The 24495-nt window shown below is 39.9% G+C and overlaps 1 protein-coding gene across 2 annotated transcripts; it reads left to right on the top strand.

The window, feature by feature from the left end:
• The first annotated feature begins 227 nt into the window (after nt 1-227).
• gna12a (guanine nucleotide binding protein (G protein) alpha 12a) lies at nt 228-23934 on the top strand. Of its 2 annotated transcripts, XM_044347436.1 has the most exons (7): nt 240-339; nt 513-1050; nt 6615-6833; nt 18171-18221; nt 18326-18526; nt 18850-19056; nt 20315-23934. In XM_044347436.1, exons 2-7 carry the CDS (start codon nt 733-735, stop codon nt 20474-20476), a joined length of 1158 nt encoding a protein of 385 aa, XP_044203371.1. In that variant the 5' UTR covers nt 240-339; nt 513-732; the 3' UTR covers nt 20477-23934. The 2 variants fall into 2 exon arrangements, with proteins under 2 accessions (XP_044203369.1, XP_044203371.1); XM_044347434.1 differs by having other exon boundaries at nt 228-1050.
• Nucleotides 23935-24495: the final 561 nt, after the last annotated feature.

The following is a 24495-nucleotide window of genomic DNA, read 5'->3' as shown; positions in this document are numbered from 1 at the left end:
AAAATGTATAAGCTTCGTAAAAGTAGAATTGATGTCAGAGCTGTTGTATTAGATCGCATTAGATTACACAGGTGTTCCTAAAAAAGTTCTCACCTTGCCGGAAACCGCTGGTCCGCTGGCGTCCCCTGACGGCGAGCCCCGGTGGAGCACCGGCGACCCTCCCCAACCCCCCCTCTTCAGCCTCCCCTCCTCCTCCTCCTTCTCCCCCTCCTCCTCCTCCTCCTCCTCCTCCTCAGCCTGTGACCGTCCCACCGCCGGCCGGAGGAGCTGCTCTCTCTCCGCTGCCCAAGTTCACAAACCGCTGGCTGTGTTTTAAAGTCTGGAGGCTGTCCCCCCTGTGTGAGTTATCACCGCAGCCTTTACACTGCCTCTACTATTGTTTTGCATTGGATGGACACACTTATGGATTTATGATTTTTTTATTTCTTCCATTTTCTGGGCAGAAGAGGGTAAAACTTTTTTTTTCGGAACTTTTTAAAAGTCTGCTGGCATTGTTTCTCATCTCTCCACAGTGATTTTGTTGATGACGCGGTCTAACCAAGATGGACACGGGCTGTCTGCCGGTTGGAGACTAGATAACGGCTTCACCCACTCAATCTAGATGTAGACATTATTTATTTTATCCGTGCTATTTATTCAGTGGATGTAAGTGGATGTAAGTGGATGTGGATCCTTATAATGAACATTTTCCCACTGGAGTTTCGGTGAACTTTTTCCTCCAAAAGACTCGCCATGTCGGGAGTGGTCCGCACCCTGAGCCGCTGCCTGCTCCCGGCCGAGGCCAGCCGGGACCCGGGCGGCAGCAAGGAGGGGAGCCGGGAGAGGGACGCGGCGCAGGAGCGGGAGGCGCGGCGCAGGAGCCGGGAGATAGACGCGATGCTCGCCCGGGAGAGGAGAGCCGTCCGCCGGCTGGTGAAGATCCTGCTGCTCGGGGCCGGAGAGAGCGGAAAGTCCACATTCCTCAAACAGATGCGCATCATTAACGGACAAGAGTTTGATCAGAAAGCTCTGCTGGATTTCCGGGACACTATCTATGATAATATACTGAAGGTAAGGACATGGGAAATTAAGAGCTTGGGGCCTTGAGGCAAACTTTATAGACTTGAGTCTAAAGTTTAAACTCCCAGGTTTATTATCAGTGCTGTCAACACACTTTAATTAATATTTTGTTTGTTGCAGAATTAATGAAACATGTCAATCCACTTTAGATAATCAATGATGTGTGAGAAACTGACTTGGGAAGATACAGGCTGCTATCTAGAGCTGAAACGATCAGGAGATTGACAGGAAAGTAATCTGCAACAATCATCATTTTAGTCATTTTCTAAAGCAAAATTACCAATTTTGTACCAAATTTCAACACCAATTTGCTGGTTCTGGCTTTTCCAATGTGAAGATTTGCAGCTTTTCTTTATATTTTATGAGAGGTAGCTGAATATTTTAGTGTTTCAGACTGTTTTTCAGACAATCAAGCTACAGATGTCAACATGGGCTCTGGGAAAGTGATGGGCGTTTTTCACTTTTTAAATTACATTCTATAGATCAAATGATTATAAACTTATCAAGAAAATAAATGAAAAATAATGGAAATAGTGGTCAATCACTGCCCTTATATCGACATTTTCATCCCACAATTGAGCTTCACACACACAAGCACACATAGAGGTTTGTTGACATAGTACATATTTTTATCCTGAAGTGTGTGTGTGTGTGTGTGTGTGTGTGTGTGTGAGTGTGTGTGAGTGTCCCTTTGTTTGCTGTCATGGCTGGGCCTCCTTCACCAGCTAACAATACCAGACTATTCCTGAGGGATGAGCACATCCGCTCTGAGTGCCACACAGCCCAGACAAGGATGATAAGAGCCTGCACTTCTACAGCCAAGGCAGTTCAATACCCTTCCCCGAATACCAGCACACAGTGGTTGGTGGTCCTGTCACGGGTCAGATCCTGAATAGTACCACCCCCCTTTCCCTTCACATACACATTTCACCTCCATCCAACCTCTTGAAAACACATAAAGCATGATGCCATGATGTGTGGGAGCAGAAAGAGAGTCAAACAATGCCACAAATCCTTTAAAATATTGTTTTGATTATGAAGAGCGTCTTCACTAATGCAGCATTTGTGTCTTCCCTGCCCAGAGATATAAAGTACTACATGAATTTGAGCTAGTTTATAGAAATATCAACATGACACTGCATGTCCGTAATCCTTTGATCCGTCTTCTCATTACTCATCTGCCCCGAGAACCCTCTATCTTGTAAAACAACATTATTAGTTAAAGGGTTGTAAGTAACAGTTATTTCCATCATTGATATTAATTATTCTGTTATTTAGTGTCTAAAATGTCAGAAAATAATGAAAGATGCTCATTTTAAGTACCCAGAGCCCACTGTGACGTCTTCAGATTGCTTGTTTCGTCTGACCAGTGGTTTTGCTTGAAAAATGACTTAAAAGATATTTCCCTTCCTTTTGTTTTCACTTCAGTAGCTTAAAGAGTGTCAAACTCATCTTATTCCACAATATCTGACAGTGTCATCTACATTTTTCAGCTGCAACGATTAGTTGATTAATCAATCAGTCAAATGACAGATAATTAATCAGCAACTACTTTGATACTCGAATAATCGTTTTAGTAGTTGTTTCATTTAAAACGCCTTCAATTATATGGTTTCAGGTTCAATGCTTCTATAACGTGAAATAACATAAAATATAACATAAAATAACAACAATTACATTTTACTGGCCACTAGAAGCCTTGAGATCAAGATACAGGAATATGTAGAAGGAAACAATACAAACAAAGGCTGAAACTAACGATTGATTTGTCATTTGGTCTTTAAAATGTCAGAAAATGGTGAAAAATGTCAATCACTGTTTCCCAAAGCCCAAGAAACAACCTAAAATGTCTTGTTTTGTCCAAACCAACAGTCCACAACCCAAGTGAGCAAAAAAACATTCACATTTAAGAAGCTGGAACCAGAGTGTTTTAGCATTTTTTCTTAAAAAATGACTCAAGACGATTAATCAGTTATCAAAATAGGTTGTGGTTAATTTTCTGTTGAACGACTAATCGATTAATCGACTCATCATTGTGGCTCTAAACACATAGAATTTTACATTAATCAATAGTCTACAATTAACACATAAGTTAAAACAAACCTCAGTGTCTGAAGGTGTAAACGTGGCCTCTCATGATTTGATCCATGACACCATAAACTGCGACATCTTGAGACGTCACCTGAACAGTTCTGTGTGTGGTTTGGGGCGTTGGTGGAGGATCAGGCTCACCTGCTGTATGTAGAGACCCCCCCCCCTCCTTTCATGGGATCTTAATGATAGAGAAAGAGAACAAAGCGGGAAGGAAGGCGGTAAAACCGTGACAGAGAACACACAGGTGTGCACAGCATTTAGGCTCAGGAAAATAAATACCTTAAAGCTAAAGTTCAGGTGTGGTTCCGCTTCTTAATCTGAATAATTACAGTTCCAGTGAAAAGATAAAATCTCTGGTATAATCCTTGTCAACGTGGAATCAGTCATTTCTCACGCATTAAAGTTAAACTATTCAAATGCTCGTCCAACGTTTCATACTCTGAGTTGATGAGAAACTTTACATTTGTACCAATGAGAGTCACCTAATTTACAAGCTGTATCTCTTCACCAGAACAGAATATAAACAAGATGAATAAAAACAGTTTTAATTCATTCTAATTTGAGCACATGATGGTTTGGGTTTTTTTTCGTATCTCTCTTTCACCTGAGTTCTTGTTTGTTTGTCCAATCTTCCATCAATTAAAAGTCTAGTCACAACTTTACACTTTCCCAACTTTTCGACTGGCACTGTAGGTCTTAATAGTTCAGTTTACAGCTTTTTCAAAGTTACTGCTTATTTATTACAGGGCATGAAATAGAGGAAACAGTTACCTGCTTTTATGTTGTGTTATGGCTGTTTTTCATGTCACTTGTACAGTGTAAGAGGATGTTTTCTGTCTTCCCATCCTTCAACTGGACTCTGTGGACTCAGGAGGCAGGTGCTGTGAGGCAGGAGGAGGGCGGCGGAGTTCATGGGTGGGCAGCACTTGTGCAGGAAGGGAGCGACTTTAAAATTACACTGACAGTATAATAATAAATGAAACGCCTAACCAGCTGCCACCCTTGGCGGCTGATAATGATGCCGCTGACCGTATCGCAACTGTGAGAATAATTCAGTTCAGATGTCAGATTGTCATGTTTCCTTCGCCCATGTTCGGTCAAATACTGAGGGACTGTGACTTGTAGGACAAATAACACATCACCTCAGCTTTAAACGCTATAACAGTAGCTAGAGCTGCAATGATTAGTCGATTGACAGAAAATTAATCGCCAACTATTTTGATAGTCAAATAAGTTTTAGTCATTTTTATAAAAGAAAAAGTGCTAAACTTCTCTGATCAAGCTTCTTAAATGTGAATATTTTCTGGTTTATTTAGTCGTCTGTGATCGTAAACTTAATAATAATAAGACATCTTATGTTAAATCTTGGGCTTTGGGACACATTAATTGGCTTTTTTGCAACATTTTCTGACTAATGATTATGTTCATTATCAATTAATGTGTCAATTATTTTCTTGATTAATCAATTAGTTATGTGGTCTATAAAATGCCCATCACATTTTCCCAGGGACCAAGATTACGTCCTCAAATGTCTGTTTTTTATACGATTAATCGATTATCAAAATAGTTTCCAATTCATTTTCTGTCAATCAGACCTAAAAACAATTTAAAAAACACTGATCACGATATCCTAAAGCACAAGATAACTTCTTCAAATGTGTTGATTTGTCCAACCAACAGTCCAAAAACACAACATATTCAACTCTTTATAATGTAAGACCATGAAGAGCAGCACATTCTCATGTTTAAAAACCTGGGAGGAGACTGTTCTGTTAGCTAAACTTGCTATATTTGTCTAACAAACAGATGAGTTTGTGAGATTTTACAGACAGGAGTTTACAATCATCACCTGAACGATGTGTTTAATAAACTGGCTGGCTCATTCAACATGGAGGATTGGATGTTGCAGGGGACAACAGATACACTGGTATTGTCCCCCAAATTTGGGCAAAATGAGGCTGCATTTCTTGCCTGCATTTGGAGAAGACTTTGAAACGGGACAGGCCTTGTCAGCCTGTTATGGTTTTGTTTTGGGTTAGTGTAGAAATGCAATTTGGTGCATTCAGCTGCTGAATTGGGACATGACTGCTGACTTGAACTAACTGAAGACAGGCAGCCATGCAGATACAGGCACACAGGAAGAGAAACAGACGGGACTATTGATAATGTTCATGTTGCCTAACAGCCTGAAAAAATGACTGGATGTGACTAAGAGCTCACTCACAGCTCACTTGCTGCTGGTTTTCGATCTGCATGTGTGTCATATTATGGTTACATGGCTTCCCAGTTAAATTATGGGATGTCCTCGGTTGTTTAGGTTTTGTCCGTCTTAGTCATACCTCAAAACAAAAACAGCACCAGCTCTGAAAAAAGAAAAAAAGTCTTGAATGAGGGATCAGACTTAAAAACACACCACACAACTTAGTCACAAAAGGGCAAAGCACACCACATGTATTTACTCATAGTACCAGTAATAGCGTGAATTCCTGCTAACTACGTCCTAGCAGAGGAATCTCTTTAAATGGTCTCCTCTGAAGTTTATTCATTTTTTTCTTGTGTGCTAAGATGTTTTTTAGAGTTTTTTCCTCGTCCTCTTTGAGAACTTTGGCTGGGAACTGCTCATATTATGGGCCTGTTAAGTCTATTGAATATGATATTAAGCTGTACAAATAAACTTGACTGGACTTGACTATTGCACAAGAATCAGGTGGTCATGACTCAATGCCAGACACACACCACACACAGTATACACACATCCCTCAACCTACCGTGACCTCTGAAACACCTTTTTAGTTGTTGCTTGCTGCTGAGTCCTACATGTGCGATAAATCAAGGCAAGCAAACAAGCATATTATGTCCTTTAACATGCCATAAAATATACTATTAAACATAAAAAGTAGAGGCTGAGGAACAGATATCACAAAAACAACAAGTAGGATTATGTAACAGTTGAAGTAGTAAGCCACAAATAAAAACTGTAATTAAAAAAAACCGAACAAAATAATCTGCGTGCAGAACACGTCAGTCATTCGTGAAATAGAATAAATTGAATGTTTGATTAAAAAAGAAGAAAAGGAGAAACAGATACAATCACTGAATAATTTTCTGTATGTGTTGGTTAGTTTGATCATTCAGGAGGAGACCTCCCACACAGATCAGTCCACATGGTTCTCCTCAGGAAAACCACCAGCAGCCTCACGTGCATGTGTTTGACTCCATGTGTGTGTGTGTGTCAGACACATGTGCTGCACTGTTACCCCATGTTTACCAGAAACGTTAGACTCAGTGTTGACGTTTTTCCCAGGAAGCAGCACATGAATTATGAATTTTTTTTCTTCTGTGCGGTCAGGAAACATTTGTACAATATTGCTGACATTAGAAACTGCAGCTGTTGAACCGCTTCGCCACGTTCAGGCTTGTATACGTTCTGATTGTGTCTAATTTTTTTTTTTTTTTTGCAGGGCATGCGTGTGCTGGTGGACGCCCGGGACAAGCTGGGCATCACTTGGCAGAGCTGTGAGAACGAGAAGCAGGGCATGCTGGTGATGTCGTGGGAGGGACGCGTTGGCGCCACGGGGGTCGAGCCTGGCGAGTTTCAGCTGTACGTGATGGCACTGAGTGCGCTGTGGGCGGACACCGGCATTCAGCAGGCCTACGCACGACGCTCTGAGTTCCAACTGGTGAGTAGGAGAGATTCCCGCACAGCCTGATCAGATCATCTCAAGAACCACATCTCATGTTCCAGATGTTTTCATTTTAACATATTTTATAGTCCAACTTTTTTTGTCTACCACAGCAAACATCGTATCTGCTCTGTAAAACACTCATGTTCTCGTTTGAGAAAAATCAAAAACAAAAAGGAAAAAAATATGTTTTAAAATCTTTAATTTCATGATTGTGCCCACTAGTTTTGCATTATTTCAATTAAATACTGTTCCATCATCCATTTACGTAGCTGGAGTCCTTATCTCAACAGTAAATCAAATATAGAGCAGACGGTCACACTGAGCCTGATAGCATCCGGCTACACAACGCCACAGACTCCGATCAACACAGCTTTCCTGCTAAAGTCTCCTTCTTATCTAACTCATAAACATTAACACACAACTTGTCCTGCACCTTAGCTTGTTGAACGAGCCACCAAACAAACATTCATCGGGGAAAGTGCACTGCTAACGTCAACTGCATCACATTAAACAGTATGTAAACATACCTGAAAATGTCACTTCCGACCTGTTGGATGCTGGTGTGATTGTTGCTAAATCCCTGTTAGCGACACGATGTCTGTCCATGACTTGAAGCTGTTTGTTTATGTTGTCTCTGTTGTGTACGGTGTACAGAACTATTAACAGTGCATTTAAAAAACATGTTGACATTATTTTTGACTATAAAAGTGGGATGATTAAATGTGATTTCAGTTGGACTTTAAACTCAATATTATTGAACATTATATATTCTATAGAAGTGGAGATTGTTATTTAATTTTTTTTCACACAAGACAAAGTGATCCAGGAGCTGTTGATGTTTGGTGTCTCTTTTTTGTAGCTTTGGTCAAGTTTGCATTCGTTCTGCTTCTTTTAGCGATTGATTTCTACTTGCACTCTCAGTTGCAACATGTGGTATTAGTGTTACAAGTTGGTGGTGTGTGGTGTTTAAGCTGGTAATCTACTGGTTAAGCTGACAATAGATAAACAGACAGCCTTACCCAGTTTGTAATCCTAATTGTGTTTATTTTTACTTTTGAATACATATATTTGGATAGATTTTTTTTTTTTTTACCACATCATAATTTGTAATTTTTCAGATTAGCTGAGCTACACCACAATCTCACAATCTGCTGTCTGTGGCAACTGGAAAAGTGTCCTCAGGGGTAAAAGTGCTCGTTGTCGGGAATCACTGGATTAGAGGATGTAGGACGCAGTAAATAGATGGATGACTGTGAATGTGAAGCTCTTTACGACAGTTTAAATGAGGACACACAAACATTTTATTTGTTTACTCCTACAGCCTGGAACGATGTAGGAAAAAAATACATGAATCATCATATTCAGTCACATAAAGGAAGTAGTTGGTTTCCGATTAAGTTTATCAGTTGGGGGGTGGGGGGGATGAAGTCAAAGTGAAGTGAGATAATCTTTTACTTGAATTGACAACAACTACGCTCATTACTATAAGTGCAGTAAAACCTTCGCGAGTTAAAAGCCAATTAATACATTATCAAACCAGCTGTTCAACAAGCATAAACATGTAGAATGTTAACTGTTTATCTGAGTTTGCCACGTATCTTAAAATTTGGCAAATTCTTGTAAACTTAGCTGCTGGCTGAGACAAACCAGCCCCTCTTCTCTACCAGCAGTACCTGCAGGCAGTGAATCACACCAGCAGCAGAGGGAGGAGGACAGAGAGCAGCTGTGCACACGCCCCTTGAATCGGGTTGTGGGGACAGATGGGTTGAAACTGTATGTCGTGTGTGGATTGTGTTTCATAGACGATCTGGAAACTCAAGTAACGTCAGACAAACATACAAAACGTATGAGAAACCCGGGAAAACAGGAGTGTTGGCAAGTCTGGTAGCGCTGCAGCTGACAATTATTTTCATTACCGATCAATCTGCCAGTTATTTTCCCAATTAATCGATTAATTGTTTGGTCTATAAAATGTCACAATAATACTAAAATAAGACAAATTCACATAAACCAGACACTGGAACCAGGAAATATTTGGGATTTTTGCCTAAACAATGACTTAACTGGTAGTTCCCAATTATTTCTCCAGTCAGGCAACTGATCAATTAATTGTTGCAGCCCTAAACAGAAGAAAAATGTATCAAAACATCTGTAAAAATGTCTTGATTTACTTTCAAGGCAGTCTGAGGTATCTAATTAGAAAGCTTAACAGGTCCCAAACAGTCATTTATGGTGGAAAAATTTGAAAGTGAACCACTAATCCTAACATAAACGTGGACATTAAAGACCCGCCTTCAGTTCATTCATTGACCAGGAGTCATGTTCAGTCACAGGTTACTCACCAGCTGACCTCATGCTTCTCATCACGTTTGGCACAGCAGCCGACGAGTATCCGGTGAGTGACCTATGACTGAGCAAGACTTCACTGATTTGTCAAAGTATGAAATTGTAACGTATCTCTTGTGCATCAATGCGGTCGCGAACAGAAATTTCCTTAACAGTCACAGTTTAAAAGTAGGAAATCAACCCTTTTGTCTTTAAAGCACACAGCACATAATGTAAAGTTAGCGCATAATTCCAAAAAATAACCTTTAATAAATATATGTTTTCCATTTTCTATATTCCCTGCTGCTGTAAACCGCACGTTTTTGCCTTCAGTTGCATAAATATTTCCCTTCAGTGACAGTATAGAGAAGAAGAAATCTGCGTGGTCACTGATGAACCACAGCCTGCTCTCACAGAGCCAAAGATCTCTGATACACTCCGAACTTCAGAGGAAGTAACTGGATAATATCGTGAATGTCAACCAAAAAAAAGAAGTCACAGTGATGGAGAACCCACTGAGTGAAGCCTGTGGAAGTATTTATTGTGCGTGTGTAACTTACCTCTCTCATTTTGTGTGTGTGTGTGTGTGTGGAGACTTTCCAAAGATGTAATTGTTTTTCTCTTGACTGGAATTGGAGTCAGTGAAGTGGAGCCCTGTGGAGTTTCATCTGCCACGCTACACTGCACTGAGCACAATCTGAAATAGCTCGTAGATTGCAGTGTAATTCTTTTCCTCTTTAGTCCTAATATATTAAACACCCGCTGATCAAAACCAGCGGTTTGCACTCACTGATATGTGGATTTTTCTCTTTCTAGTGTGTAAGTAGTCAAATTGAATTGATGGAAAATAAAGCAGGATTTTTTTTATTGAAAATGCTGCAAAGAAGGTTAAAGGAGGGTTTAGTAAAATGGCACCTTTACTTACCCAAATGTTAAAGACAGGTTGGTAACATTTTGTTTAATTTTGTTGACTTGGAAGACATCACAATGTCACAATTACAAACCTTTGCATCTTTTGAACCGAGTGTTTTGTTTTCAGTGAGTAGTGGGGTGAAGTTAGTGTTTCTTGAGTTCTCATTAATCACAAAATTTGCACAAAATTTAGGACAATTTATTGTCAAATAGGTCAAATTTATATAATTTCTTTTGAGGATGAGAGCTTCTCTCTGTTGTTGTGCCAATTTGTAATTTAGGCCAATAAGACGAGCATATTTGACATGTATTGACATGTAAATTTTAGTGTAGCTTCAAAGTTGTTTTAATCAATCATTTTATATTAACAATAAATCACATTACTGTGTGTACGTGAAAGGAACAAACTCATTGAGAATAATCTCCTGTGCTCCACAAAGTTTTTAAGTATCTTTCAGCTCATTGTTTCGATTTTCCAACCCACAGCTTTAATGTTTTAGTTCACTCTCACTGTTCTCATTGACCTCGTTTCCGGCCGCAACAGGCAGACAAAGTTAGCGATAAGAGTGGTGAAATTATTCATCAGGTAGAGAGAAACACGACACCAAATTAATCTAAAAAACAGTTGTTCTGCGTGTTCTTGATGTGTACGTAAGCAACTGTTTCCTCAACTTCATGAGGTGATAATACGCCAGTGTTGTGCTTACAGCTTGTTGCGCAACCCCCAGTGGCCCAAAAAATCGATTGATTAAAGCAGCTGTAAAGAAATGTGTTTAATTATTCCCTATATAAGTAAATATTTAGAAAGAGTGAGATAATATAGAGATGTACTTTATATCCGAGTTTATAAATCATCTCTAGTCAGACTTGACTTTTTCCAAGTCTCAAAGTTCATCATTTCTCTGCCGTCTGAGGAGCGAGAACTAAAAAAAACAAGACTCTTAAAGCAGCCAATATACGTAGTTGAAGAGATTATGAATTATTTGGTTTAGCACGTAGCTCTACAAGACTGTCCACAAATATGCTGCGAAGAGCCGGACAGACGGTTAATGACACTTAACGGTTGAGCAGAAAGTCATAAATGATCACCAACCGTATTGTCAACATGGCGACTGTCTCACAGCATCGGCACCACCAGCTGTTTTTGTTGTTGTTAGTACACTTTGTATTTGCTGTGGCAGCTAGTTTGTTTGTATTTTATTGTAAGTGACGCTGCAGCTGTGCTGTCTGCTCAGAGCTGCGAGTTTGACCTTTTACCTTGTTACACATTTATCAGTGACAAAACAATCTGGACTCAGACAGAAGCCACTTCCGTCTCTCTCTCTCTCTCACTTAGCATACTGTGTGTGTGTGTGTGTGTGTGTGTGTGTGTGTTTGTGTGTGTGTGAGATGTCAGTGCACAGCTTTGGGTCAGACTGCCTTGTCTTATCTGGAGTCCATGTATGATAAAGCTAGTATGCTACAGCTGCACAGGCCTGCACACATCACTCTGGCTTCAAGGATAAGACTGGTTATATTTTTTTTTTTTTCTTTTTGTTAACAAATCCCATGAGAAGACAAACACCAGCAATAAATTGATCCAACTAACAGCTATTTTCTGTTTCGCCAAAATAGCTTATTAGCTCATTCCTCTGTTCCATAGAGCTCCATTGTTAAAACGATTAAAAACACATGAGCCACATGTTTCACTGTGTTCCTTCACACACACCACATTAGTTTATTTTGAGTTGATCTCTGTTGAAAACAGTCCACAACAAACGCATATTAATGCAATTTACTCTTATTTGAGTAACATTTGCTAAAAACTACAGTGAGCAATTGTTAGAGTTGTTGTTGTTTTTGTGACTCCTTTTTAAAGCTGCTATAATCAATATTTTATACAAATAATAAAATCAAATAACTCTGTGTATGTGAAAGATGTTGCTAAAAGTGATGAACCCAGAGAGGTATGTGTTAGCTTCTTTTAACTCATTGTTTTGGTTTTATGACCTGCAACTTTACTGTTTTGATTAACTCTCTCTGCTCTCATCGTTTCACAACTGTTTTCAGCAAAAAAATCTCTCATAAACCCTCCGTACGCTACCCAGAACTAAACAGCAGACAGACACAGTTAGCAACTAGGCAGTGAACACAGTGGAGCATTTAGCCACTAAGGAGCCAGATATTTGCTTCAGGAGTTGGAGGAGACCAAAACAGATGAACAAGTTCACCAAATCAACTGAACAGGTGGCCAAAAAAATCAGTTACTGCAGGTTTAAACCTGCATTAACTAATTATTTTGGCCACTTGGGGCGCAACTGTGAGCAAGCTGTGAACACAACACTGCACTGTCATCACCTTCTATATGTTGAACTTTTGTTGTGTTTGAAGAGTTTACACATCCTGCAGTTACGGTGCAACATCATCATTCATTTGGAGTGGTGTTTCTGTCCACCTGGTGTCCAATATTCACTCTCTTTCAGTTCTGTTTTTGCTTTCTATCAACTCCTGAGGGAAATATATATGCTCCACTATGTTCACCAGCTAGTTGCTAACTGTGTCTGTTTGCTGTTTGTTGCTGAGCAGGTAGTGTACAGTGGCTTTTTAGACATTTTTTTCTGGAAACAGCAGCCTGTTGCTGCCAAAAATGACACCATGAGAGCACTGAGACTGAACCAAAACAGTAACGTTGCAGCCAGACAGCTAAACAATGAGCTGAAACTCATTAAAAACCTGACCTGTTATCTAATAAATAGTTATCATTATAAGTATCGATTACAGCTGCTTTAAAGATCTTCAGAAAAAACGGAGACGGATTAACATATTGTTGCTTTTGGTGTTTTTATGTGATTTGGTGAAAAATAAATAAAAATATAAAATAACGCCAGCCTTATCCTTTCACTGTAAGAAAAACCAAAATGTCTACCGCGGAGTAAATGTGCTGAGTTAGATACTCTCCACCCGCCTCTCTCTCCACTCTCTGAGAGGTTTTCCGGGGATACCACAGTCAGCTTTTCCCAGGCACGGCTGGAGCTGGGCCACAGGCAGACAGGGCAGAGGGAGGAAAGAGAGATAGAGAGAGAGAGAGAGAGAGAGTCCGCTGAGAGGGGAGAAAGAAAGGGAGTGGAAAGTGGAGAAGAGCAGGGGGGATGGGGAGGCTGACAGAGAGAGAGAGAGAGAGAAAGAGAAAACAGAGTGAAGGAGTGCAGATAGTGAGAAAAAAACAAACCCAATGCGAGCACATGCAAGGATTTTGTTTACTCGCAGGCTTTTCTTGTGTTCCCACCACACCCAGATAACACACACGTTTGATATAGGATATAAACACCGAAACCTCCTTTTGCTTGACCAGAACACGGCTGTACATCATGCTGGGATTGTAAACGGTTGCTGTTGTCTTTAGTAGTGCACACAGCGTGAGTATAGAAGGTTGGAGTTTAGACTATATACAGTATGTGTGAGGCTCGTAGGGGAACTTTGAAGCCTCGTAGAGACGTAAAGAAGCTATAAATACTTAAGTGCATGAACAGGCACACACACACACACACACACACACACACACACTCTCCATATGGTTGACTAAATGAGATTTCAACCTGGACGTCCCTCTGCGGCTGCGTCACTGAGGAGCTGCTCTTTCTGCTTTAATGTTTGCTGTATATATATATAACTGTAACTGTTTCTTGGTGTATCTTCTTCTCCTTGCTAATATCTTCCTGTGTGAGTGTGCGAAGGACCAAACATTGTTCCCACAACAACCACAGAAGTAAAATCTTTAATATTGATGAACTTTTTTTTGTTGTCGTTGTTGTGATTTAAGAATTCAATGAAACTTATTACAGTTTAAGTTGCCACAACAAAGTTCAGCGTGATAAGAAACACAGACGGTCAGACCATCAGATTATATAAATCAGGTTAATTTCATTGTGAAACCGAAAGAGAGCTCATCCGAAATCCCTCCCTGTAAAACAATAATACAGTAGGTCAAAGTTGAACCAGGAAGTCAGCCTGTAAACTGTGATAGATGCTTACAAAAGTTTTTGTTTTGTAATCTCACTTTTGTTTCTTTCTCTTCTTAATACGTTTTTTCCGACTGAGGTTCTGTGTAAAGGGGACACACTGTATGCTTTTTGTGATTTTCTGTCATTTATACACTCTTACGATTCAATGAAAAGACGCAAGAGATAAAAGATTCAATAATAAATTGATTAGAATCAGAGCTTAATGAATCAGGATATTTTAACAAAGGCTCCTTTGTTAAAAGTTAAAGTATCACACCAGTACACCTAAATCAATAGCAGATCTACAGAAAATGAATCTTTTGGCTTTGGACTGTTGAGCAGACAAAACAAGTCATTTGTTTTTTGCTTTTTTTTATTATAGTTCATGATTTTCACAAACAATAAGTGACAAACAATGATAGTACATACCGTTCATTTGGGGAGTTTTTCCTTACTCAGATTGAGGGTCTAACGATGGAGGATGTTGCATGTTGTCGAGCCCCCCGAGGCGAGTTTGTGATTGGGCCATATAAATAGAAATTGACTTGAACTGACACAATACATATACAATACAATGAAAGACATTTTGAGGGGGGGGGGGGTTATAATGTCCATATGTTTATGTTGGAGCTGCTTGCTTGATTGCTAATAAAATATATTCTTTGAGGCAGAAATCCACAATGTAACAGTCCTTTTTCTGTATTTTCCAGGTCATTAAGATTGTTTGGTTTACTGCCAGCAAATGCAGATGTAATAAGGCACTAATGTTTGCTTTTACTTTACATTCTCAAGTTGTTTCCCACGTAAACAGGAATGTGCAAAACAAATCACTTAAAGATGTCACCTTGGAAGCCGTGATGTGCATTTCGCACTATTTTGTGGCATTTAACAGACTAAATAGATCAACTGCGAGTTAATACATCATTGTAGTTTGTAGGGAAAGCAGTGCATTGGTCAGACAATAGTGTCACACCCAGTCGCATACACATTGCAAAAGTGGCACACATATACCTGTCCACACACACACACACACACACACACACACACACACACACACACACATTGCAGAATGTGAGCCTATTCAGGTCTTTGCTGTAATAAAGCCCCTAATCTGCCCATACACGCCATGAATGGAGACATTCCTCCCGCCTTACTCAACCACACACACACACACACACAAATCCAGACACACACACATACACAGCTATATTTTCCAGTTTTACTACCTATAGCTCTGCATTACAAGGTGCTAAAACTCATCCTCGACCTAATAAAATTCATTTATTTTGATATTTAGCTGTAATGCTTCCACTGCATCACTTATCAGGCTGTTTCATTTCTGCTGATGGCAGTTAAAGTGTCTGTGGAAATGATCAATGTGTGTGTGTGTGTGTGTGTGTGTGTGTGTGTGCTCATGTGTGTGTCTGTGTCTCTGTCTGTGTTTGCGTATCCCTTCATCTCTGGGAATTCCCCTCTCCGTGCTTTTCCCTCCGACCAACCCCTCCTATTGCTCATGTCCTGTTGAACCAATCAGAGCCCCCTGGCTTTGTGTTTCCTATTGCTGTGACATCGCAGGTCAGCGGCGGAGTCACAGGGTCACGTCTCACCCGCGCAGGGGTCACGTTTCCTGGTTGTTACGCGACATGTTCGGGGCTGACAGAGATGAATTTAACTGCCACATGAAGAGATTCTGTTCGGCCGGTGGGACAGAAGCCGAACATGTGCAAAGTTAGAAAAAAGTTGCTTTTGACAAGGGGTTTAAAGAGGAATAATGCCATATTGTAGTTGGGCCCAAGTGTGTATGCTTGTGTGTGTGTGTGTGTGTGTGTGAGTGTGTGTGTGTGTGATGGGAGAGTTAAAATGACTCTGTAACTCGGTTCAGTCTGACTCGCTAATCCCTCCCTCCCCCATGTCTCTCCCCACTGTTTTCACACACACAGCTGTTTCCTGTTGAATGTGTGTGTGTTTAAGAGAGAGAGGGAGGAAGAAGAAGAACAGAGGTTCAGTTTTAAACTATTGTCGGGAATCATGGGAACAATTTTTAGCTTTGAGTATGATTTCAACATGATAAAACTACTGTTTCAGCTTAAAACGTGTGTCCTACGTCTAGTATGTTTATATTAAAGTTGTGGTTTTTCCAAGTTTTCGCCCATCTACAACAAATCATATATACTAAACATCACAACAAATCCTTTTACATATAATGCTGCTTTGCTTTAGAAAACTGTGATCCACTGGTGTCCATCTGTTTCCGTGCAGTATGACAATCAATTAGGCTCTTAAAACTAGCCTGAGCTGTGTAATCCATTAGAGCGAAGGTCAGTCTACACTCAGATGTGATATAGCGCTGACAGAAATTAATACAGACTGGATTACACAACTCAAGTTTCAAGAGTCTGTTAATTGATTTTCATACCGTACGGAAATGAAGTCAACTCAAATGGGAAAATACACACGGACATCTAAAACGTGTAAGTTACAGTGTACATCGATCAGACCGAGATCGACCGAGTCTGTTCCAGCCTGGTTCAGTTTTGTGTCGACAGCCAGGAGATAAAATCTAACAGTGTATGTTGTCTGATTATTATAACTGTTTGCCTTCTGATAAAGTGTTGTGTGTATGTATCCAAAACCTGATGTAGCTTGTTATTCTGTGCCGTAGAGTTGTATTGTTGTCCAAAAACCACAACTTAAAGGTCACAAGTGACATGTTGCTTATACTATAACTTGAGTCAATCCTACATACACCATCATGCTACTATAAATAGTCACTACTGTAGCACACCAATTGTGTATTAAATTAATCTGTGGTTGTAAATAGTCCCCAACAAATGCACTATTTACTCTTCTCTTTGAGTTACGTTTGCACAGCTGTTTTAGGAAATTATGAGCCTATAAAAAAAATATTCAATATATTTATCATCATTTTTTTTTAAAGATTTACACAGTTGGAGCTGAGTGTTACACACACACAGAGAGAAGTCAGCGTTGAATACTAATAGTTTGATCTTTTCATGGGATTTGTTAACAATAACAACAAAGGAGAATATCAGTGCTTTCATCCTTTGATCTGACTTTAAACATGTTTGATTTTTTACGACTAGAATCTGGACCACACAGCTTCTGTTGTATCTGTCTGTCCTTTCCTGGAAGAGGGATCCCTCCTCTCTTGCTCTTCCTGAGGTTTTTTTTCCCCCCCAATTAAAGGGGCTTTTTGTGGGATTTTCTTTATCCAAACCGAGGTTCCAAGGATAGAGTCTGTCATATGTTGTCCAGATTGTAAAGCCCTTTGAGGCAAATTTGTGATTTGTGATATTGGACTATTATAAATAAAATTAAGGAGGAATAATACTTAAATAAACTCTCCACAAATGGTAAAAACTGTGCCATGAGTAACAATTATTTTATAATCATGTTCATCAGGTTTCAGGTCAGCGCCGCAGCTCACCTGACTCATATGGATTTTTACTCATCTCCAGCCCTCTCTGCGGTTTTTGTTTCCCTCGTTTCTTCATCAACCATCTCATCCAAATTCCACACAGAAACACACAAAACAGCGTTCGACTCATTTCTTAGTTGTCCGATGTTTTTATTCTTTGAGCCCTGTTCTAACCGTCTTTATGTGTGGACTATCTGGTCTTTGTAGGTTTGTGTTCCCAGTTTAAACCCTTAAAGTTTCTGTGTGGCTTCGATTCAGTTGTAATCTAGCATGTCATGTTAATGTAGTGATACATTCATAATGCTGCACTGTTGGTGAGTCCTGTCCTTAAGAGTTGTTTCACACGCCGCTGTACTTAAAAGTGTTTCAAGCCTTAGTAAATGTCTTGTGAAAATATGATGAGACCAGTTTAACTATGGTGGATCACATGGTTCTTGTCCTTTGTCGCAGATCGGGAGAAAGCATCGATTGATGTATTATTAAATCAATAACCACAGTATGACAGTTTCCATGGGAATGAAATAAGGAAGAAATACAAGAAATGGAATTGTTTCAATAATCGGATTACGAGCTTTAATTTGATCATCTGTATCTTTTAAATCTGGTAATGTGTAATAGGATGACTCAGTTCCATTTTGTGGCTGTAATGGATTCTTTTCTTTTTCCTGTCTGCAGAGTGAGTCGGTCAAATACTTCCTGGATAACTTGGATCGCATCGGTCAACTGGTGAGTCACAAGGACTTGTTCATGCTTTAAGTACACTCTGTATTTCTTCACCTCCTCCTCCAAATTGTTAAAAAAACATCGCCCCCTTTCCCCCCCTCTTTCAGAACTACATCCCAAGCAGACAGGATATTTTGTTTGCGAGGAAGGCGACGAAGGGTATCGTCGAGCATGACTTTGTCATCAAGAAGATTCCTTTCAAGATGGTGGACGTTGGAGGACAGAGGTCCCAGAGGCAGAAGTGGTTTCAGTGTTTCGACGGGATCACATCAATACTCTTCATGGTTTCATCGTCAGAGTATGACCAGGTACTCGCACGTTCAAGACACATTTCTGATCATGAAACGCTGATCTGGAGATGTTTTGAGATTAGTCAGACAGTCTGATCATTATTCCCTTGACTTTTCAAATTACAAAATGGACCAGAAACATCAGAGAGATGCAACATTTGAGGTTTACACAAAGCTCTCTTTGTGGTTGGTTGCGCAAACTTGATTGTTCCCTCAGCTGTGGCTCCGGTTCAAATAAACAGTCATATGATGACAACTGAATCCTTAATTGGTGTGCAGATAAAACCTGAAGAAACCAAAGGATTTTATGTGTGTGTGTGTGTGTGTGTGTGTGATTCCAGGTCTTGATGGAGGACCGCAGGACAAACCGTTTGGTTGAGAGTATGAACATCTTCGAGACGATTGTAAACAACAAGCTCTTCCTCAACGTGTCCATCATCCTCTTCCTCAACAAAACAGACCTGCTGGTGGAAAAGATTCGAATAGCAGACATCCGCAAGCACTTCCCAGAGTTCAGAGGAGACCCGCGCCGGCTAGAGGACGTACAGGTACAAACACACACACACACACACACACACAGGTTTTAATGTTGTGAGCATTATGAGGCACCTGTTCTTTGTTATCAACAAATTTCCGCTATAAGTTCTTCTTGAATGTTTTTAAAGGCTTCATTATGCTTCAGCACTTTTTTGAAGCATATTGAGGCCTTTAAAAAGAAACCCCCTCCCTCTCACCTCACTAATGTCTGAACTAATATGAGTATGAACTCAGCTCTTTTTTTTATCTTTACACCTGTTCTTCTTTTATTTTCATGTATACAAAGTAGTGCAACACCATTTGTTCCTTTGAGGAGAGATAAACAAAAAATTGTGTACAGTTATTCCAATTTGAACTGAACATCTTCAACTCTGCTGATTTTTACCCTGGTCTAGTTTTCACCCAGTTTTCTTTCATCAAATTTGAAAAAGTGGGTGTTATATTATAGAAACTTGACAGTTACGTATTCACAGCATCACATATTCATCAGGTGAGACGTGTTTCTTCGTTGCTCTGAGAGGTTGTGACAAAACTGAGATTATGAGCATTATTTATTTGAAGATACTAGTTACTAAAAAAATAGATACTAGTTGTTTTTTTGTTTTTTGTTTTTTTGGCTTAACACAAGTTCGGCCCTCTTTTTGCACTTTTGAAGCAGCCATGTCCTTTACTCCTCCGAAAGACAGATACATTGTGAGGTGGCCGCTCTAAAGTCTGACCTCTGACCTTCGGTAAAGCAAGAACTGGAAAATACAGTCAAACCTTTTAGGACAGTGATTAAATTCTCATGAGCAGACCATACATCAGCACATCATCACATATTCTTTTTTTAAATGAAGAGAGTATTGATGCAGCACTGGCTCCTACAGAGAGTGTTGCATTATGGGTCATTAGTAGCTTTGGTGATGCCAGGGTAGCGAGTTTCTTTATGTCAGTTTATAGCGTGTCTGTTAGAGTCAGTCAGTCCTCTTAGAGTTTAGTTAGCCAAGTGTAATTTATGGGAGTTTCCAATGGCTCGTCTAACTTGTTTTGGAGTAAATAAATCTAAGGAGAAACAGATCATAGACTGAATCATCTGTCAAGCTGCCATGAATTGCTTCCAGAGAAGGTTTTGAGAAGGATGGGGACTATATTATCTTTGGCTTAATAGTTTATTGGGGAAATGTTCCCAACAGGACAAGTCTAAAAGTGTTTCAAAAAGTATTTTAACTAAAACAGGAAAAGGGGGTGGGTGGTCGTCTTATAATAAGGGTTGTCTTACTCTTCCAGGCGTTCCTGGTGCAGTCGTTTAGCCGTAAGAGGAGAAACCGAGGGAAGCCGCTGTTCCACCACTTCACAACTGCAGTGGACACAGAAAATATCCGCTTTGTCTTCCACGCCGTGAAGGACACCATCCTGCAGGAAAACCTCAAAGATATCATGCTGCAGTGACCTTCACGCTGCAGACGACGGCTTCTCTGACTGTAAACTGTGAAACCAGCCATGAATCCAGGCCAGAGAAGGCCTGGGAGCATTTTTAACACTGACCTGTGGAGCAGTCAGTTGACCCACCGAGTGGATCTAACTGAACTTTGAACTCTGAACCTGTGGAGCCATGAAGTGACTCTGGATCAGTTGGCCCATGTCGGCCCCTGTGGAAACTGCAAGGGTCTACAAGGACAAGACCCTGCATTTAACCTGTATAAATGTGTGTATGCTGGAAAGACAGTCACCTTCTTCTTCTTGTACAACTCGCCTTCGTACACAGGTTAAGAAATGTTGAAAAAAAAAAGGAAAAAAAATAGAGAAAAGCACCCACTACATGACACAAGCACTGAAAGTGTTTTTTTCTCGGATGTATATAAGACTTATGACAACCCTGTCACTAAACCAAGTCAGACTGCTGCCGGCTGAAATGCAGTAAGTTCGAGCTGCGAGAGCAAGAAGCAGGAGGGAAAGAGAGTGAAAAGAAAGAAAGTTTAGAGAGAGCTGAAGAATGTCTTGTCCTAATATACACGTGACAGAGGGAGAGGGGTGAGGGTTTGGGCCCGTACTGGTCATATGCTGTGTTATGTGATAAGGTTGCACAAGTGTTCCTGTCAATGAACTTTAACAGAGGAAAGAGATTATCTCTCTTACACTCCTCGTTCTCTCCTGTACTGTCTTCTCTCTGTTTCTCTCTCCTCCCCTGCTTGTATTTATTCCCCTCGTCCCACCATCATAGGAGAGATGAACAGCTGCAGATAGTAAGACTTATCCTCTCCTCTCCTCTCCTCCCCGGCACAATTGAGAGATTGTTCCTCTCCAGCAGAAACAGTAGACGGTTAAATTAGAGACTCTTCTTGGGAAAATACGCACATGCGGAAACACACAGCTCCTGGTCTTGCATGAATTCATGGTTCATCTCTCTTCTTATGGTTTTCTTCTCTTCTCACCAACATCCTAGTAGATGTACCACATTACCCCAGACTCAACCTGAGGCATATTATAAGTATCCCCTTTTACAAGAAGGCTTAGGGGTTCGGTTACACTATTTGGTCCTGAGCTTTTGTCCTGTGAACGTGAAGGGAACAGCAGAGAATGACAGGGTTGAACTGTAAATGACCTTATTCCCATATTGCATGTCCCATTTTGGACTTCTGTAGCAGTCAGGGTGGGAAGGGTGGGCACAAAACAGCAACAAGTGACCGAAACAAGCCACACTGAACAAAAACAGAGTGAAGTTAGCAAACTTATACCAGTGTTGGTGATGCTTCATTTTACGGGTCTGTAATCTCCTTGTAAGTCTCTGTAAGTACACGGGAAAGTATGAATTTCCTTGAAATACCAGCTTCATTAAAACTCAAATTAATAATAAGTAAATAATCATTCATTATTCATTCATTATTGGAAATGTAGTTCTCTCTATATATATGTTGAATTGCTTCCCTAAAGACAAATTTCCCATTTAGCATATTCACAGCTGACTTTGACTAAAAACTCTAGCAAGGTTACGCTAGCAAGTAATTAATAAAATGTACAAATTGACCTCTTTCCTTTTTTTATGACCTACAGTTAGCACCAAATAAAAATACATTTTTCACGTTCACTTCTTAGAATTATTTTAGGACATTACAGACTCGTAAAATAAAGGATTACCCAAGTTGTCTGGTATTTTCTATCAACTCTTCTGAGTGTGTTGCTAAGAAGAACACCGAGTAATACAATAGACTATACAGACAATAAATAGTCCCCCATGAATTATTTTAACTTTGTTGGAGATGGTTAAACTCTTAGTTAGGTCTAGTGCTGAAAAAATTTTAAAAAATTTGTTGATGAACCGATTGGTCAATTGGCCAAAAAAAAATGTATCAACTATTAATCAGTTTATTATTTGGTTCCAGCTTCTCAAATGTGCTCAACTTGCTGGTTTTCTCTGTGTTTGGTTATAAAATGAACACGGACTGTTCGTCAGACAAAGCTAGTAATTTGAAAATGTCATTTTGGGCTCTGAGGGATTGTGTTCACTATTTTTGGACATTTCAAAGGTGCACTAATCAATATATTTATATTAACAATAGGAAAAATGACAGCGTAATGTAAAGGGGCCCCTTGTAGTGATTAATTTACAGAGAATTATGACTCAACTCTGCGGTTCTCGGCTCTACGGTGTCTTTCAGCTCAGTGTTTCGGTTTTACCCCAACAAGTTTTCTGTTTTGGTTCACTCTCACAGCTTTCATTAACCTGGTTTCCATTTGCAGCAGGCAGCTGTTTTCAGCAAAAAAAAGCTCTTATAAACGCACTGTACACTACCTGTCCAGCACCAAACGACAGACAGTTAGCAACTTGCTAACTTAGTGGAGCATTTAGCAGCTAAAGAGCCGGATATTCCCCTCAGGAGTTGATAGAGATCAAAACTAAAACTAAAAGGAGAGTTAATATTTGACTTTTGTTCACGAGGTGGCCAAAAACATTCCAAATTATGACTCATGTTAGATGTGTAAATAAATGACTGGTTGCTAACACGTCCGCCATTTCGACTTTATTTGGTGATAATATGTCAGTTTACTTGTTACAAAGCCTCCAAAATACCAGAAAATCAGTAAATGCAGGTTAAAAGACCAAATGACCAATGAATCAATCAAAAATAATAATCTACTGATAATTCACTAATGAAAGCACTATTTATGCCTGTTTGACCAGTGAGAGTTAATGTTGCATGAAGTACTGTTGCTATGGTGACTTGCAGCTAAATATTCCTTGTGCACTGATTTAGATCTGTGGTAAACTGTTAACCACAACTATGTTTGAGGTTTCCTGCTACATGACTTTAATGGATAACTGCAAGCACATCAAAAATATGTATTTTTTAAAATAAGTCACAATTTGAACCCATATCGTCGAGCCTTTGGATTCTTAATCTTAATCAGTTTCTCTCTAATATGTCTATGAATCTATGAAATGAGATTTGATTCCCAGCATTCACATGATGTAGATTTTGGTACGCAGCAGTAGGACAATGCTGCTGCTCTTCCCACCCTGAGTATTAAGTCCAAATGGCCTTGAGGGGAATGAGGCTAATTATGAGCACTTCCACACGCCTTTATTATAATACTGTATTAAACTGTGTAATTTATATGTGTTTGTGTGTGTTTGCATAGCGACATTTTGTGCATGTTCATACTTCCTGTACATAGAATACTGTGTTTGACCGACACTGTGTGTAAAACCTTACAATACAAACACCACTCTGTCTAACAGTATCACTGTAACTGTAACGTTGCTGTAGCATTTTGTCGTTGTTAACTAACCTACCTTTTCCACTCACACGAGTTTTTCTACACGTCGTCATTGCACTGGATGTGTCTGCGAGAAAACGACCAGCAAGGAGAACGTCTGGAGAAAAAAGAAAAAAAAAAAAAAAAGGCAATGAAACAAACAAACAGACGGCAGACTTTGAAAGGCGAACAGGATGGAGGCAGAGGATGAAGAGAGGGAGGGAGGTCTCTCACTCGCTTTACCCGTTTGGTCTTTTTTTTTTTTTTTTTTTTGGTCTGCTTTTGTTTTTTTGTTTCCCAGTGCCTTGGCTCTGTGCTCTGTGGTGAAATACACTGCCGTTTGCTGACATGCTGTTTCTTTATTTTCTCAGTGTGGGCGTCTGTGTGTGTGTTTTAGTGTGTATATGGCAAAGCAACGGGTCAAGACCTTCTGAGTCGAAAAGTGAAAAGTGGCAGAAAGTAGAGAGAGATGGCAGGGGAGTTTAAAAAATGTTTTTTGAGTTCATGAGGGAGAGAGGGAGGGTAGAAAATAAATCCAAGTATGTTCTTCATATGTCCTGGGGCAGTTTAATCAGTATTTATGAACACGAGGAGCTCTCTTACAAAGCCAGAAAGCTTAGAGTTGAGGCTCCTGATAAGTAATGTTATACTGATGTACAGCCTGGAGGCTTACCGTAGGCTCTCATTCCACATAATGTAATATGAAGCTCATC

Source organism: Thunnus albacares, chromosome 3, assembly GCF_914725855.1.
Source record: "Thunnus albacares chromosome 3, fThuAlb1.1, whole genome shotgun sequence".
Lineage (NCBI taxonomy): Eukaryota > Metazoa > Chordata > Actinopteri > Scombriformes > Scombridae > Thunnus > Thunnus albacares.
This window is presented reverse-complemented; position numbering and strand designations above follow the sequence as displayed.

Excerpts from the sequence above, each read along its gene's own strand:
- gna12a (XM_044347434.1), top strand. The coding sequence starts at position 733 with ATGTCGGGAGTGGTCCGCACCCTGAGCCGCTGCCTGCTCCCGGCCGAG. Across the intron at positions 6,834-18,170 it reads GACGCTCTGAGTTCCAACTG|AGTGAGTCGGTCAAATACTT; the intron begins GTGAGTAGGAGA and ends TCCTGTCTGCAG. Across the intron at positions 18,222-18,325 it reads TGGATCGCATCGGTCAACTG|AACTACATCCCAAGCAGACA; the intron begins GTGAGTCACAAG and ends CCCCTCTTTCAG.